The sequence below is a fragment of the Sebastes fasciatus genome, chromosome 23 (assembly GCF_043250625.1).
Source record: "Sebastes fasciatus isolate fSebFas1 chromosome 23, fSebFas1.pri, whole genome shotgun sequence".
Taxonomy (NCBI): domain Eukaryota; kingdom Metazoa; phylum Chordata; class Actinopteri; order Perciformes; family Sebastidae; genus Sebastes; species Sebastes fasciatus.
The window spans coordinates 4,327,998-4,346,287 of NC_133817.1; the positions used below are offsets into that span (position 1 = coordinate 4,327,998).

An 18,290-nucleotide genomic window follows, 5' to 3' on the forward strand; every position below is an offset into this window, starting at 1 on the left:
GAAGGCGAAGTGTGAATTTCAATTTCTTCTGAGTGTGTGCTGTTTTTCTTCATATTGCTTTGACTAATTTGAAATGAATTATCCTCCTGACGTCCAAAAAACAGCCAAAAAAGACTGTTTGATGGATTCACAATGTGGCGTCTAATGACCATAGTTCTGTATATTTAAATGTGATCCTTTAACACAAAAAAGGCAGTGTTCATTTTCTTCTTTCAGGGACTGAAAAGGCTTTGCCAATACTTTTTACTGTAATCAATTTAAAACTGCTTTTATTTACTGTGACATTTGCTAAGATAAGATAAGATAAGATATTCCTTCATTAGTCCTGCAGTGGGGAGATGTGCAGTTTACAGCAGCAAAGGGGATAGTGCAAAAAACAAGATGCATCAGCTAACACAGTAAAAAAAGAGCTAAACAAAGTGTAACAAAATATGAACCATTTAAATAGAAGGAAGTATAAAAATAGGAGCAGTATATACAGTATTGACAATAAACAGACGTTGATGTTGCACAGTGAGAATGAAATGAAATTCCACCTGAAAATATTGCACAGTATGAATGCTGCTTTGAAAAATAATCATTATCTGGAGTGTGTTAAGGCGGCACAGATGACACCACTTTGACCACTTTGACCAGAGTTTAGCCAAACTACAACATCAACTTAGCAAAATAGCAACTTTGAATGGTCAACGCAAAACATACAATTTAAAATTATAAACGTCAGTCACGTCTTTTTTATTAAATTACCATGGAATTAGCAATTTTGGGGGAATAGCATGATGACATGACTGTGGCTTACTGGCTTGTAGCTATTATCTAGAAGTAAATAAGCATTAGCTACGATGCAAACCACTGGGATTCCTAATTTTAACGTCCTCTAGTATTTTATATTATGTTGTAATTTAGTCATATAGGGTTTTTCTTCGTAATTTTATAATATGTTTGCACTTGAACGCCAAGTGTATCGTGTACACGACTTCCCATGTCGTAACAACAAGCTCATGAGTTTCATTTGAAGTCATCATCAGTTCAGTAAACTCACAGGTTTTGCTGCTACCGCCTTAGTTAGTCTGGTATAACCGGTGGCTAATGTTATTAAAGTTTAGGTAGTTACACTATATATCTATTATATAGTATATCAATTGTGGGTCACAGTGACCGTGGTTTAGCAAAGGTGTAGCTAAATGTAGTTCATTAACTCTCAATGGAATTTGTTTACCCTTGAGAGTATACAATAGGACATCTTCTATTTGTGTTTCATGTTATTTTGTAAATCAAAGTTCTCTTTTTACAAAAAACTCAGTGCAGTATTTGTCTGGAGTGTGTTCAGGCAGAGCTACCATGGATGACTTTGGGTAAAACCAAACTGAACAACAAATCAAACAGAGAAATTATGGTTTGGAGAAAGTCTGGAATCTGTGCAGGGTCTCTGCACTTTAATAAGTTCAGTTGCTCAATGGTACTTGGACAGCACACATGCATAGCAGTTGTGGCGGATGAACCTGTGACCTCTTTCTAACCATTAAGGGAACAAAGCCAGGTGTTTATTTGTATGGGGACCAAATAATCAAATCCGAGTTACCACGCGCAGTAGGGACACTTGCATAAAAATATATACAAAATAACCCTCAAATAATGCAGTGAAATAGGATATCTGAGATGTTAAAGGTCCCATATTATAAAAAAAGTGATTTTCATGTTTTTTTATTATAAAGCAGGTTAAAGTTCTATATAAATACTGTGAAAGTATCGAAACGCTCAATCCACAGGGAGATACCCACAGCCCGTATTCAGAAATTGTGCGTTTGAAACAAGCCGTTACGATTTCTATCTATTTGTGATGTCACAAATACACAATATTTAGAACCTTTACACAGTTTTAAATGTAAACATTCTAAATGTGTCCCAGTTTATTTCCTGGTTGCAGTTTATGTGAATGTCATCAGCTGACAGGAAGTACACATGGACCCAAGCTGTTGCCTAGCAACGCAATTCTGTTGCAGTTTCGGCGCAATTCCGTCGAAATGCACTAAAACAGAGCGTTTAAGACAGAGGGGTAAATACAGGCATATTCAGGCCGACAGTATGAGGAGAATAAAGTTTTTTTTGAACATTGCAGCATGTAAACATGTTCTATTAGAAACACAAAATACAAGTATGAACCTGAAAATTAGCACGATATGGGACCTTTAAGTGCTCGCCTTAAAGCTACAGTTGTCACTATATCCTGTACTATATACAGTACACTACAAGATGTTTCTGAAAACATTTGAGGTGATAAATAGGCATTACAGTAACATAATATTGATTCATATTTGATCAGCGCTGCCTAGTTTGACAGTTTGACTGGAGTTCACGAGCTGTGATTGACAGCTGCGTTAGAGACTCCGATTGGTTGTTTTCCTTCGGGCTCGGTGGAATCTTACAAATGCCATTAGGAGCACTAAAAGGAGGCAGAAGTACCTGTTTTTTCAGAGATTATTTGTCTCAAATATGATTAAAACAAAGTTATTCTTATTATAACTGCAGCTTTAAATAAATCCGCCCACCCTCCTGTGCTGAAACTCATAGCTGGAGGCGACACTCCCGCGCCGAACGTGCAAACAAATTTGTCTGATGGCCGCATGTCCCGCGGCTGCCGCAGAGCGTCGTGTTGAGGCACGATGGAGGAATACGCCTCATCGAGCCGAAGGAGACGGATGCATTCTTCCACAATAACTTCACGTCGGTCGGGTTTTTTTTTGTCGGAGAGACACGCCACAGAAGGCAAATAAAATTGTTGAGGTTTCACACACTAATATCTGGTGTTCTTCTGAAAGCACGTATTGCACAACAATAGGCCGAGGGATTTTCTGAGTTAGAGTCTGAACATGATGGAATACGACAAGTCAAACGGTTTCACCCTGAATGATCTCACAGTAACAGGCGAGCACTGTGAGACACGTTTGGTTATGTTTCTGCTGCGTATATATATATATATACACACACAGAAAAACTGGGATTAATTGGCTTCTTTAGAGAGGAACTCAGAGCCTTGTTTCCAGATTAACCCCCATTCATTTCCCATGAAGGGGCCACACACAAACACGCAATCCATCCACATAAAAAAATCACCAAATTTGGATTTTCTCATAACAGATTTTCTTTCTTTCCAGCGTCACGTCACGGCCTCCAGGTTTAAAAATACACCAGCAGCCACCAAACAAAACATTTCCATTTCTGTTGATGGCATTTTGTCTTTGACCATGTGACCCGTCTGGGGCTGGCTGCCATGTCTCAGACTGCCCCGTCTGGGAACCGGCTCAGCCAAAAAAGGTTTGCTCTCTAGAGGGAACGAACGAAGGAGGGGGAGAAGGAACCACTTCCCAGCTCACTACTTTAACCAGCAATGACAACTCCGGGCGGAGGATTACCCTCCGGACCGGGCTGAAGTGAGAAAGTTTTACTTACAGAATGAGTGTTGTGATGTTTGAAGCGTAAGGGCCCAAATCTGGTATTGAATCCAGTTCATTGTGGTTCAGCTTTCTGTACACATCGAGAGAAAGAAAAGAGTTCGTCACCTGCAGGACAATCCTGTGTTTACTCCAGAAAGCGCCGAGAACATAAAGGCATACTTACATTTCACTTAGATGTTGTAGTTTGGAAAACAAAGTGCCGTCGAGCACCTGCAATTTGTTATGGCTCAGGTCCCTGTGAAGGAAGAAAAGAAAAGGATAAATTAAATGGAAAGTATACACCATGGATTGTGTTTCTCAGCTGCTATAGTCTTCCATTTGGGTCAAACATAATTACATACAAATGCTCTGTGCTATTGTGCCTCGACGCTGCGAACAGAGGACGTGCATCAAAGAGAAGTAATTAAACGGTGAGAAAGTTGCGGCGATGAAATGAAACAGAATGGTCAGAAAAATAAGCAGGAACATGATTTATGGCTGACACACCGTCACTAAAAGGAGGTGTGGTGGAAAAAGCTGAATATGAGACAAAGTAGTTCAACTAGTTCTAAATTAAAGTAACAGTAGGCAGTATATGTTTGGCATCATTGGGCATAATAACCTTTCAGCGTATTGTAATTCAAGTGTTCTGAGAGAAAACTAGACTTCTGCTCCTCCTCATGGCTCTGTTTTCAGGATTTAGAAAATCTAGTCTGTGACGGGAGACTTTGACCAATCACAGGTCATTTCAGAGAGAGAGAGCGTTCCTATTGGCTGTGCTGGCGGCGGCGTCACAACCTTTCTCATTTTACAGCTAAACCGTGCACTACAAGATGATTCTGAGAACATTTGGGGAGAGAAATAGACATTAACGAAATAACATAATATTGATTCATATTTGATCAGCGCTGCCTAGTTTGACCGTTTGGTCGGATTTCGGGAGTGATTGACAGCTGCTCAGAGACGGCAGCTGGACAGCAGACCTCAGATCAGCTCTGACTGCTTGTTTTCCTCCGGTCTGTGAAATCTTACAGATGCCGTTAAGAGCACAGGAAGACACAGAGGAACATGATCGTTTCATGTACTACTGTCAGGATATAGCGACCGTTTTATAAAAATAACTTTTTATAAAATCATATTTGCTCTGATCTCGCCGGCTTCAGCTTTAAAAGTAAAAGTTTTCTTGCAAAATGAAAAAGTTCCAAAACAAACTGCTTCCCATTCCAGCCCACCAAAAAAAAGGGCCTACAAGTTAAACTTGCTTTTCACCCTTTTCCTTATAAAACACAGAAGAGATCTTCGTGGATGCCAAAACAGCTCACTTCAGATCCAGACCTCTCTCTGCTGAAACGCAGAGCCAAAACAGACAAGCTGATAAGTTATTGCGCTGCGAGATTCTCTTTGTGCTGAAAGGAGGCCGAAAACCTGGCGAGAGGGGAAGTCGATAAAAATGCTGGAGTCGAGGTTTCAGCGCTGGACCAGATCTCTTTTCTGGTGCCTGGACTTGTATTAACCGCATTCCTACTTTGACTTTAAACCCTTCAAACCCAAATCTAACAGATTTATGGATTTCCATTGATATTTGGTTTCTGTCTCGCATTTACAGTTTACAGGACCTCAAATCTCCGAAATGTGTGGATCAGAACTCCACTAGCATTTTGCACATTTTAAAAAAACTTCTTAAACAGTATTTGTAGATTTCAAAAGATGTTGGTTATTGCTTATTGTAGTCTTGAGTAGGTGATTTCGGATCTGAGCCCGACTCAAACTCGTCTGATCCTGGTCTTGGACTGAAGCGGTCCTTGGCTGCAGCTCACTGGGGGTGAGACTCTTGTTTTTGGTTTTGAAAAGGAGCCTGAAAATCAGCTCAAGGAGTCTGGCAAGCGGAGCCTCGTGCGCCCATAAAGCGGTGGAGTTATTGACGGTGCTGCGCACGATCAACGCTGCGGTGCCAGACACTTTTTTTTACACCCCCTCACCCTCTACCCTTCCTCCTCCTCCTCCTCCTCCTCCTTACCTCCCTCATCTGGAATCCATCAAGGAGCTCTGGGAGGAGGGGAAGAACCTATCAACTGGTAATGTATTCACAATGCCGGGAAAAGCGAGAGGGAGGCCTTTCATGCGTCTGTGAAACACCCCTGTCGAATTTTCTGGGGCCTGTTTTTGTCCTTTTGGTGGAAAGTTTCATAAACCACTCAACCAGAGTTTTTACTTCTCAGCCTCGCTAAAGCGAACCTCCTCCTTTTCGTTCCAAGCATGCTGTTGTTTTTTGTTGTTGTAGTTCCAGCGCTGGGGGCCATATGGGAAAGGTGTCCTATCATCATACTCCCTTTAGATAAACCCATAAGTAGCTCTGACACTTCCACTTCCCTCACAAAGAGGGCTCTGAGCCGGAGCAAGATAACACGCCGTGCTGCGTACAGGCCGGTATCTGCTGGTCTGGGTGAAAATGTACCGCACCACTTTCTTATCAAAGACTGAAAAGGGAATAAATGAGCCACACTTTAGGGTTACACAGAGCTGTCAGTAATGTTTTAGATTACGGTAATGGGGACATATAAGCAGATTTCATTAAAGGTCCCATATTATAAAAAAGTTTTTTTATTATAAAGCAGGCATAAGTCCTATATAAATACTGTGAAAGTACAAAAACATTCAATTCACAGGGAAATACACACAGCTCGTATTCAGAAACTCTGCATTTGAAACAAGGTGTCAAGATTTCTGTCCATTTGTGATGTCACAAATATACAATATTTAGATCCTTGACACAATTTTAAACGTAAACATTCTAAATGTGTCCCAGTTTATTTCCTGTTGCAGTGTATGTGAATGTCATCAGCTGACAGGAAGTAAACATGGACCCAAACTGTTGCTTAGCGACGCAATTGTGTTGCAATTCCCTTGAAATGCACTAAAACGGAGCGTTTCAGACAGAGGGTAAATACAGGTATATTCAAGCAGACAGTATGAGGAAAATAAAGTTTTTTTAACATTACAGCATGTAAACATGTTCTAGTAGAAACACAAAATACAAGTATGAACCTGAAAATGAGCATGATATGGGACCTTTAAAGTAAGCTAAGAAGTGTCTGTGTTTCATGTCATTCTGTGACTCAGTTATCTATTTATCACTAAATTAAATGGTGTAGTATTTTGCCCTTAATGTAGGCTACACATTGTTTAATGACATAGGATTACTACGTAGCTTCAACCCTGGAATGTTAGGTAAGTAGCTAACGTACCGGTAATTTTGCATTAGCTGTGATGCAAACGGGATTGATAACGTTATCTACTCTTGTTCTTCTCGTCTTTTCCCCTCGTTGTTAGTCTCTATCTATTTATCACTAAATTAGTTTAGGATTGCTTGGTAGCTTCAACCCGGGAATGTTAGGAAGGCCTAAGCAGCTAACGTCCCGGTAAATTAGCATTAGATATAACTCAAACCCTAAGCATTCATATTATCAGCCACCTCCTGGTTTACTTCCTGTCTTTTTCACTGAGCATTATTAAATAAATGTCCTTCTCTAAGTCCAAAAAAAACATCAAATTCCTATGACCATTCCCTTCAACCCATGAATCTTAGGCAAAGAACGTATATTGCAAAGAAGTGAAACTCAATTGTTGGTTCCATTTCAACATCAGCTCCCAGCAGCAACGCTACACACAGCGAATACTGGATGCATAAAAAGTGCTGTACAAAAGTAAAACAAAATTATTTCTATTCTATTGTCATATTCTGCAAGAGATGGACTGTGTTGAACAATAACATATTGTAAATAAAATAAGCGTGTTCAGTCCAAAATGGCGGCAGGGGCTGTTGTCAAAAAAACACCGGAGTTTCGTCTCTTTATTTGCTTCTATACTCTTTGTCTTAGGTAAGTAGCTACTGGTATATTAGCATTAGCTGTAACACAAACCCCAAGGATTCCTATTATCTTTCACATCTTGGTTTCCTTCCTGTCTTTTTCACTGAGCATTAGTGGTACCTGGCCAAATAAATGTAGTTCTTTAGCTACACAACACATCTAATAAATGTTTGTAAAAGTTTAAAGGGAGTTTGTTTACTCTTCCAGAGAAATGATGTCATTGTGACTCAAAGTTCTCCGAAAATGAATGCACATATTGTTTTCAAATTAAAACTACAGTCGTGCCCAACTCTTAAAAGTGCCGAGGCATTAAATCTGGGCATAAATCTGTAGCCTATTTCCCCTTTAACAACCTCCCAGATACTCATGGCTTAATCCCCCACTTCTTCTTCTTCTTCTTCTCCCTCCTACTTTCTCCTTCTTCCTCCCTCCCCCCGTTTTCTCTCTGTGAGTTTGTTTCAAACTAATCCTCCACGCTCCTCCTTAATCAGTACCATCGCTGGCTCTGGAGTTGCTAATTCAGCAGAAATAATGGGGTGCTGGAAAACAAAGGCTCGGGCGGTTTAAGGGGTTTAAGATGTGCTGGAGAGCCACTCGTAAATTAGCATGCCAGAGTGAAAAGAATTTTTCCCCCCATGTGGAACTTTTTTTTTCATTTTCTTTGGAAGGCCGGCCCTCGGTTATGAGGCTCAGGCTGGGTCTGTTTTCTCTGGCAATGTCAAGTTTCCAGAGCAGCACATTTTAGACTGAGAAAAATCCAACTGCAGGGCAACGGCTTCGACCAGGCAGTGGATCAAGCTCTACATACACAGTACAATAATAAAAATCAAGTACTGCTTAGAGCAATAAAGATCCAGTAAGCATAATTATCTGTAAAAGGAGAACACACAGTGAAGAACATGCCATTAAAGTTGTGTTTTTCTGCTTCAACAGGCCGAAGCTCAGGCAGCTTCTCGTCTCATCTCACGGAGCCAGGAGGCAAACAAGGAGAGTAATGGAGACATTACTTTAGGAAGCAGTCCAAAAAGGCTGCACACACACAGACTGCATCTGATTTATGGCTCTGGAGGGGCCTCGAGGTGTGTGTGAAGACGAAACCTGAAGAAGCAAATCATTGCAAAAAATGCAAATGTGGATGTAACCACACTGTCAAAACCAAACATTATGGAGGCCTTTTAGTTTGCAATTATGTGGGAGACGTAGGAGTCTGGCCTATATAGTGTTGTTATTACTACTAAAACTAGTATTGGCACCATTACTATTACTACTTATATCCTACAATGTTACACGAGAATGCATGACTTTCAAAGCACTACCTGCAGGCATGCTGGGAAGATTTATTCACAAGTATTTGCACTTTAATGAAAAGGGTTTGGAGGGGACTGACAATAGCACATTGATGTGTAAAGAACACACTGAAAGAGCTGCTTGTGCTTCCCTGCTGGCCTTCAAGAAGTCTGACAGACATGCTGCAAAGGACTAATACAAGAAATAAAACCTATTAAGACACATAATGCATGACTTGGTGTTAAGTTGGCAAGATTTTCAGATCCTTTTTTGCCATTTTTGTAACTTCAGATGAAGCAGAAAAGCTGTGCAGAAAGTTTATAAATAAATAAATAAGTTTTAATCTAAGAAAAGTGGGTTTTCTTCTGTAAACACCAGATTCTTTAAGTGGTGCGTTTTCACCAGGATTGGAATGTGGATCATCCCAAAAGTAAACCAAAACTATGTGTTCCTTTAAGTGCAAAGAGGTGTGAAAAATGTAGCAATAACACAATTATGCATGAGAGTAATAAAAGGCTGGCCTTCAAGAAGTCTGACATGCATGCTGCAAAGAACTAATACAATAAATAAAACCTATTAAGACACATAATGCATGACTTTTTGCCATTTTTGTTATTTCAGATGAGGCAGAAAAGCTGTGCAGAAAGTTTATAAATAAATAAATAAGTTTTAATCAAGGAAAAGTGGGTTTTCTTCTGCAAAAACCACATAGGACTAGAATGTGGATCATCCCAAAAGTAAACCAAAAGTATGTGTTCCTTCCTAAATCTGACATGCATGCTGCAAAGAACTAATACAATAAATAAAACCTATTAAGACACATAATGCATGACTTGGTGTTTTAAGTTGTCATGATTTTCAGATCCTTTTTTGCCATTTTTGTAACTTCAGATGAGGCAGAAAAGCTGTGCAGAAAGTTTGTAAATAAATATGTTTTAATCTAAGAAAAATGGGTTTTCTTCTGCAACACCAGGAATGTGGATTATCCCAAAAGTAAACCAAAACTGTGTGTTTCCTTAAAGTGCAAAGAGGTGTGAAAAATGTGACAATAACACAATTATGCATGAGAGTAATAAAAGGCTGGCCTTCAAGAAGTCTGACATGCATGCTGCAAAGAACTAATACAATAAATAAAACCTATTAAGACATATAATTCATGACTTTTTGCCATTTGTGTAGCTTCAGATGAGGCAGAAAAGCTGTGCAGAAAGTTTATGAATAAATTAATAAGTTTTAATCAAGGAAAAGTGGATTTCTTCTGCAACACCAGGTGCAGTGGTGCATTTTCACTAGGACTGGAATGTGGATCAACCCAAAAGTAAAACAAAACAATTTGTTCAGAGGTGTGAAAAGATGTTAACCATTAAATGAAGAATAACACAGTTATGCATGAGAGTAATAAAGGTGTATTTAAGTGGACTCACAGTTGAACTGTCCATTCTGGGATGGTTTCTGGTATTTGTCCTCTTCTCAGCCGACTGCAGTCCAGAAGCTCTCCAATGCAGACGCATGGAGGTGGACACGTCCTTGTGTTAACAGCAGATCCACCATGGAGACTCAAAAACAGCAGAAAAACCACAGCAAACCTCGCAAAAGCCTGCGTAGAGGAACACATTTTCTGACCCCTCCACTGGCCACACGAGAGAGAAAACACCACCAGATGAAGAGCAGCAAACAATCCCCCAAAAAAAGAGAGAAATCACCAAAACAAATCCCAAATCTGGTGCAGTAGTAGTTTATATCCAATCCGTTGTTCTGAAGGTGGAATTTAAAAGAAAAGTGATCCTCTGAAAGTTGCCCATTCCTGTGGAGAAACTTTTTCTTGTTGGTGCGGTGCGCCTCTCTGCCTCTCTCTGCCTCTCTGCTGCTGTTCGGGGCAACTGGTGCTGCAGGATCTCCACACAGCGCAGCGTGAGCGCACAGCAGAGGTATGCAGAGGAGGGGGGAGGGATCACAAGAGCGCCTGGGTAATGTAGTCCATCCATGCTGCTGCTCTGGATCCTGAAAAAAAAAAAAGTTTTATTACAAATGGAGATATCTGCTAAAAAAAATTTTAAAAAATTAAAAATTAAAAATTAAAAAATAAAAATTAAAAAGTAATAAAATAAATAAATAAATACATTTACAGTATAGCTTAAATAATATAATCCAACAGTGCAGCTACACAACATGCTGCTGCCTCTGGATCCTACATATTTGGATTTGGACCAGGAAGGCCAATTTCCGTAAAAAAAAAAAAAAATGAAAAAAAGTTTTGTTTCAAAGGGATATCTGCTTTAAAAAATAAAAATAAAAATAAAAATAAAAATAAAAATAAAAATAAAAATAAAAATAAAAATAAATAAAAATAATAATAAGAAAAATAAATATTGCATAAATTAAAAATTAAAAATTTAAAATTTAAAATGAAAAAAACTAAATAAATAAATGTACACTATAGTTTAAATAGTTTAATCCAACAGAGCAGCTCCACAACATGCTGCTGTCTTTGGATCCTGCATGAATTAGGACCAGGAAGGCCAATTTCAGAAAAAAAAAAAAGTTTTGTTTCAAATGGATATCTAATTTAAAAATAAATAAATAAATAATTAAAATAAAAAAATAAAAAATAAAAAAAGTTTTGTTTCAAAGGGTAATCTGCTTTAAAAAATAAAAATAAAAATAAAAATAAAAATAAATTAAAAATTAAAAATTAAAAATTAAAAATTAAAAATTAAAAATTAAAAATTAAAAATTAAAAATTAAAAATTAAATAAATAAATTTACAGTTTAGTTTAAATACTTTAATCCAACAGAGCAGCTACATAACATGCTGCTGCATCTGGATCCTGCATATTTGGATTTGGACCAGGAAGACCAATTTCAGTAAAAAAAAATAAATAAAAAAGTTTTGTTTCAAATGGATATCTAATTTAAAAAATAAAAATAAAAATAAAAATTTAAATTAAGATTAAAATAAAAAAATAAAAATTAAAAAAAAGTTTTGTTTCAAAGGGTAATCTGCTTTAAAAAAATAAAATAAAAATAAAAATATTAAAATAAAAAAAATAAAAAATTGACAGCCTTTATTGAGCTAAAATTGACACATTTTAAACAAATGTTTTGTCTGTAAAACCCCAAAATATTCAGTCAATTATCAAATATAGGCTGAAGAAAACTAACGATATTCACATTTAGGAAGTGCAACCAGTGGATATTTGGCATTTTGGCTTAAAAAAAACAAATAAATTAAATGATTAAACGATTAAAGTTTCTGTCGATCGACTCGATTAACTGACTTATCGTTTCTTCTCTACTTACAATAGAGTATTTTCTATTGTAGTCTTGTTAGTTTTGCATAAGTAAACGATCTGAGTATTTCTTCCATCACTGCTCTTGTTTTTCTGTATCGGCTGTTTTTGCAAAAATCCCCTAACTGGAGCATCGGTTAATTAAACCCAACAGTAATGTTGTTGAAGAGTTTTATAAAACATAGTTTTTATTTAACATTTTATAATAGAATATTATAGGTTTTTTTTAAGTAGTTTAATTGATCGTTTCCTCACACCTGGAATCAGTGTGCACATAATTCATGAATAGTGCTAATTGGACAGAAGGCCTCGTTGTAGGACGCAAAACAACCTCATTCCCCTTAAAGGCAAAGCCACTAACAGAAGCTTTAATTGACATTCTATACACTTGAAAGCTGACTGATATTTTCTCATTTGCAATTTAAAAAGGTGTGTGCTCTTTGTCATTTCCACATTGAAAGGCCCTTCATGGGATATTCATGGCCATGCAGATGAGCCAGGTTTTCGCCCTCCAGGCAAAGTGTTCAACAATTTCCTGTTGACCAAGGTCATACTTTCACTGTCCGCTGGCACTTCCTCTTCTCAGTGAGGACACAAGGTCATTAATCTGTTGACACACACAGAGATGAAAGTCAGGAAGTCCATGCTAAATTCTTACAAACAGCCTTAACGACTATCTAGTTTCTAACTAGAGATTTCCTAGACATCAGCAATGCAAATTGGTTATGTTAGGATGGTGATATGTTAGGATACGATGCAATTCGGTACGATACGATACGATAGGATAGGATATGATAGGATACAATAGGATAGGATAGGATACGATACTATACGATACGATATGTTACATTAAGATATGATGCGATAAGATACGATACGATACGATAGGATACGATAGGATAGGATACGATAGGATACGATAGGATACGATAGGATACGATAGGATACGATAGGATACGATAGGATACGATAGGATAGGATAGGATAGGATAGGATATAATACAGTACGATACGATACGATACGATACGATACGATACGATACGATACGATACGATACGATACGAGACAGTACGATACGATACAGTACGATACGATACAGTACGATACGATACAGTACGATATGATACGACACGACACAACACGATACGATACGATACGATACGATACGATACGATACGATACGATATAGTACGATACGATACAGTACGATACAGTACAGTACAATACGATACGATACGATACGATACGATACGATACGAGACAGTACGATACGATACAGTACGATACGATACAGTACGATATGATACGACACGACACAACACGATACGATACGATACGATACGATACGATACGATACGATACGATACGAGACAGTACGATACGATACAGTACGATACGATACAGTACGATATGATACGACACGACACAACACGATACGATACGATACGATACGATACGATACAGTACGATACGATACGATACGATACCATACCATACCATACCATACCATACCATACCATACCATACCATACCATACCATACCATACCATACGATACCATACGATACAATACCATACCATACGACACGACAGGATAAGATACAATACGATACGATACTGTCTATATATAATAAGCACTCTGAAAGGAACAATTCTTTACACTTTACTTTTTACATTTCAGTACATTTTAAAGTGAAAACCTTGTAGTGTTTTTGGGGTACTTTTATTCAGTCACTCTGATCACAATAAACTAACTGGCAACAGTATATTAATGCTATGGTTGGCTATATTGACAATAAACATCTAAGTAATGCACCATCCATCAGTAGCAGACATCAGTCGACTGAATTGTTTTGGTATGAGGCTGTTTTTTTGCTCTTACGATGCAGGTGATGGGTGATAAGCAATTCTATTGTGTTTTCGAACACTGTCTTGCGAATGGTTTATTGCCTCTGTGACAGCTGCTCTTAGAGGTGTGAGACTCACACGTTGGTCAGGTATAGCAACTCATTTGTATTAAAAAAAGAGCAAATGGGCAGCTACAAAAGGAGACTGCACACAGATATTCTAACATTTAATATAATAGTTTACTCTATTGTTTTATTTAACATTGTTTATGCCACTTCCAGCAGCTATTAAGCATTTTATAATGGCAAAAACACAGCATGCAACAGTTTCTCGCTGCTCTATTTTGCTTCTATCTTCAGTCATTTTTTTTAATTAAAAGTTGTCAATAAATTGGATTGTGCCAGAAAAGGAACTGGGCTGTTGAACAGCGTATCGATTCTACACTTACGGGATAGAACGTATAATATACGCCAAGTGGTTTAATGTTATCCTCCTGAAAAAAAATAATGAAAACTTTATTTCCACTTACCGCTGTTATGGTTTGTTAAATCATTAATTTAAACCTATTTGTGCGAGGAGGAGCGGTTTAATTTAATTTGAACAAATGAATCAATTTAACATTAAGAGCCATGTGGCGTGAATCCAATTGGCTCATCTACTATAAACTGGCAGGAACATAATGAAATCAAATTCTCGTCCGCAGCTGAATAACTAACCATATAAAGAGAAAATGTCCCACTAGCTGATCAATGCTGCCGTTAATACTTTTCCTGAAGGCATCTGGTGTGTTTTTTTCAGCGTGCTGACTTCTCAGCGGGGAAAAAACAAACAAAAACACTAAACTTAGCAGGAATCTGGGGCAGGAATGGCATGCAGGGGTATTTTGCCGGCTTGTAGTGATTGATTAGATCCCTGCAGACTCCTGCAGGACTTCGGGAGAGTAGAAGTGGGGGATCACACCGTCCCAACAGGCCCACTCATCGATGGGCTGATTGCTTCCTCATGGTCTCCTCTACCGAGGCCTCACGCTGGAAACCAACTCCAGACGGCAACAACACCTCCCTCCGTAGCTCGACAAGTTGTTCAATCTAGAGACCAAGGAGAAAACCTTACCTCTTACTTCCCCTTACAAAAAAAGAAGCAAGTATACCCTACGTAATAAGTATACTATGATCAATGTACTAGTATATTTGTAAGTTTACTACTTCAATACTTCTTGGGACTAAATTGGCCCACTTTTTAGTTTATAAAAGTATACTTTTAAGTATACTTTTATAAACTAAATGTAAGAGTAGTAAACTTTGAGTACACAACTACATCCAAGTTGTATTTTGTACTGCAACTATAATATGAACTATACTACAAGTGAACTTATACTGTTAGTTTACTAGTTATATGTTAGTTATATACTTGTAGCCCACTTTTTAGTTTACGAAACTTACTTTAAACTGTACACTTTAAAGTATACTCTCAGTAAACTACTAGTTTAATGTTTTTTACTGCAAGTATACTTGCAAGTTTTCTTTAATTTAACATATAGTACTTAGCCAAATATACTCATACTTTTCTGTATACTTGTCGGTATAAGCCAAGTATTCTTGGACTTTTCTGTATACTTGCCAGTGTAAGCCAAGTATATTTGGACTTTTCTGTATACTTGCCAAGTACACTTAGACTTTTCTGTATACTTGTCGGTATAAGCCAAGTATACTTGGACTTATCTGTATAGTTGCCAAGTACACTTAGACTTTTCTGTATACTTGTCAGTATGAGCCAAGTACACTTAGACTTTTCTGTGTACTTGTTGGTATAAACCAAGTATACTTGGACTATTCTGTATCCTTGCCAAGTACACTTCGACTTTTCTCTATACTTGTCGGTATAAGCCAAGTATACTTTAACGTTTTGAAATGTCTCATCAAACGGCGTAGCTGGGACTTTCAGTCCAGACCTCCCCCGAGCACCTAAAGGGCCTTTTCCATCAGCTTTCGCCAGCTGTACGCCCCTTAGAATCGTCCCCACAACCGATCCCATCATGCGTTCTTCCTGCACAGCGTACACAGTGTGCAGCAGCCTCGCAGCGTGCCTCAGCTCTCACATTCCTCTCCTGGTGAAATCATATTTTCTAGCCGCCGCTGATTTGTTTGGTCACAGCGGCGCCTGCATGATAGATGTTTTTCTGGCTGTGAAGCACCTCCCCGTACCCCTCGCTGCACCCCCCCGTCCACAGACAGTTTGGAGGATAGTTTCGAGGTATGCAGAGCTTTAAGTTGGTCCGTCAGTGTGCCAGAACCTCATGCAGTCTGTGTGAAGCACGTACAGATGTTGGCAGCGAGCTCGCCGAGCTGCTAATGCTGCGAATGGCTGACGGCCAGTCATTATACTCAGAATAGTAACGTTTGCTGAAAAATGCCTACCCATCATGCATAGCTCCAGGTATCACTCTCTGCCAGTAACAACATACAGTAAACGGGGCAGAGTGGCATGGAAGGTATGTCTGTGTGTGCATAGGTGTTTTCAGTGGATATTGCTTATATAAAACGGCAGAATAGGAATCATTTTATGCATCAGATTAAAACTATCATTGTTTTTTTTGTTTTTTTGAGACAGTCTTCTCTTCTATACCTACGAAAATTAATTTGTATATATCCCAAGAAATCAATTTGTATGTAATCCACGTAATTGTGAACCAGGAAATATAAAGAGCAACTAAAGTTGAGTAGGGAGGAGGTCAGGGTGGATGGGTGGGTCAAAAACACCCAAACCAGAGTCTATTCCTAAACCTAACTAAGTAGCTTTGCTGCCTAATCCTAACCAAGTCGATCTTTTCCTAAACCAAACTAAGTAGTTTTTCTCACGTAACTTCCGTACTTAAGTTACACCGGCGTTATTTTAACTAAAACCACAATCTTTTCCTAAACCTAAATAAGTAGTTTTGTTGCCTAAAACTAACCAAGTCGATCTTTTTTTAAACCTAACTAAGTAGTTTTGATGCCTAAACCTCGCGGCGATCTTTTCATAAACCTAACTAAGTCGTTTTTGTCACGTATCTTCCGTACATAAGTTACGCCATTTCCGGTGTTATTTTAACCAAAACCACAAACTTTTCCTAAACCTAACTAAGTAGTTTTTGTCACGTATCTTCCGTACTTAAGTTACGCCACTTCCAGTGTTATTTTAACCAAAACCACAATCTTTTCATAAACCTAACCAAGCAGTTTTGTTGCCTAAACCTAACCAAGTCGACCAAATCCTAAACCTAACTTAGTAGTTTTGTTGTCTAAACCTAACCAAGTTGTTTCCTGTGAAGACAGAAGTTTATTTTGAAAAGACTGGAGCAGAAATTGACACGTGGGACGTGTTGCTGAACATTCGTAGGAAAAACGCACAAAAAATTAAGAATAACGTTTCGGAAGATATCATACGAACCGTCGTATGAAGATATGTTGACTGATGACATTAGTATGTAGACTGATAATGCCTGCTGCCACATCTACTTCACCAGAGGAGGTCTAGAGAGGAATTTGGTGAAGGAGACCTTTGGGATTTCTGAGGTGGCCACTTTTTTTGTCAGCAATTTTGAGAGCAACACTGGTTGGTTCCAAAACAACTGTTGCATAATTTTATTATTGTAACAATCTGCTGCGTCTCTGCTTTTTTATTACTGACTGTTGAACTTGAATTTCTCCCAAGCTCCCTCAGTTTAATGGGGTAGAGGTCTGGCTAAAACAAACCAGAAACATAAAACAGGTCAGGGTATTACTTTAAGTACACGTGTGCATCATGTCTGTTGGAGGAGTTGCTGCATTGAGGCTCATTCCAGGTGTCGAGCCGTATTCACGTCCTCACCGCCCAACACAGGAGCATTTAACCGTCAGAACAGTGTACGTGTTGTCAGGGCTAAGCCTGTGTGAGGTTGATGTTGACGGGTGGCTGAGGGGCTCCAAAGTGGCCCGTGTTAAAGTCTGCGTTGTGTGGCCGCCGCCAATTACAAGTCCCAGAGCCCCGAAAACAAAATGTCTGCTGTGTGAACCGGTCAGCGGGGATAAATGAGGCAGTGTGTGTGGGGCTCGGTTAGGATGCCTGCCTCTTATAATTAATGGGACGACTGACTTTGGCATGTGAGTGTGGTGGCCATATGATTTGTCAACATGCGTCCTTTCACCCCATAATTTCACCCCTCAAAAAAAACACACACCCACACACACACACACACACACACACACACACACACACACATACACACACATACACACACACACACACACACACACACACACACACACACACACACACACACACAGTGCCTGGAAACCAAGCAGAAGCACTTTTTCCTCAACAGCATGGAGCAGGTTCTTAATCCTGAACTTGACTATCTTTGCTCTTGACACCGACGTAAAGGGACATTTCACTCCTAATATGGAAATCATTACTGATATCAGTATCTAAATGTGGGAAGCAAACAGATGCATTCACCTTGGGTTCAAGGTCAGAGTATAGAGGACAATTTGCCTGAGGTTAGTATTGATTGTAATTATCTTTTAGCCCTGAGGTGAAATTGC

General features: G+C 38.7%; 1 protein-coding gene across 1 annotated transcript in view; it reads right to left on the reverse strand.

The window, feature by feature from the left end:
• lrig3 (leucine-rich repeats and immunoglobulin-like domains 3) overlaps positions 1 to 10,468 on the reverse strand; it is a 28,238-nt gene extending 17,770 nt beyond the window's left edge. Inside the window, exons 1-3 of the mRNA XM_074625251.1 lie at positions 10,015 to 10,468; positions 3,619 to 3,690; positions 3,451 to 3,525 (exon numbers count right to left, since the gene is read on the reverse strand). Of these exons, the coding sequence (XP_074481352.1) occupies positions 3,451 to 3,525; positions 3,619 to 3,690; positions 10,015 to 10,205 (338 nt within the window). The 5' untranslated portion in view covers positions 10,206 to 10,468. The remainder of the gene's footprint in view (positions 1 to 3,450; positions 3,526 to 3,618; positions 3,691 to 10,014) is intronic.
• Between the last annotated feature and the right edge of the window lie 7,822 nt (positions 10,469 to 18,290).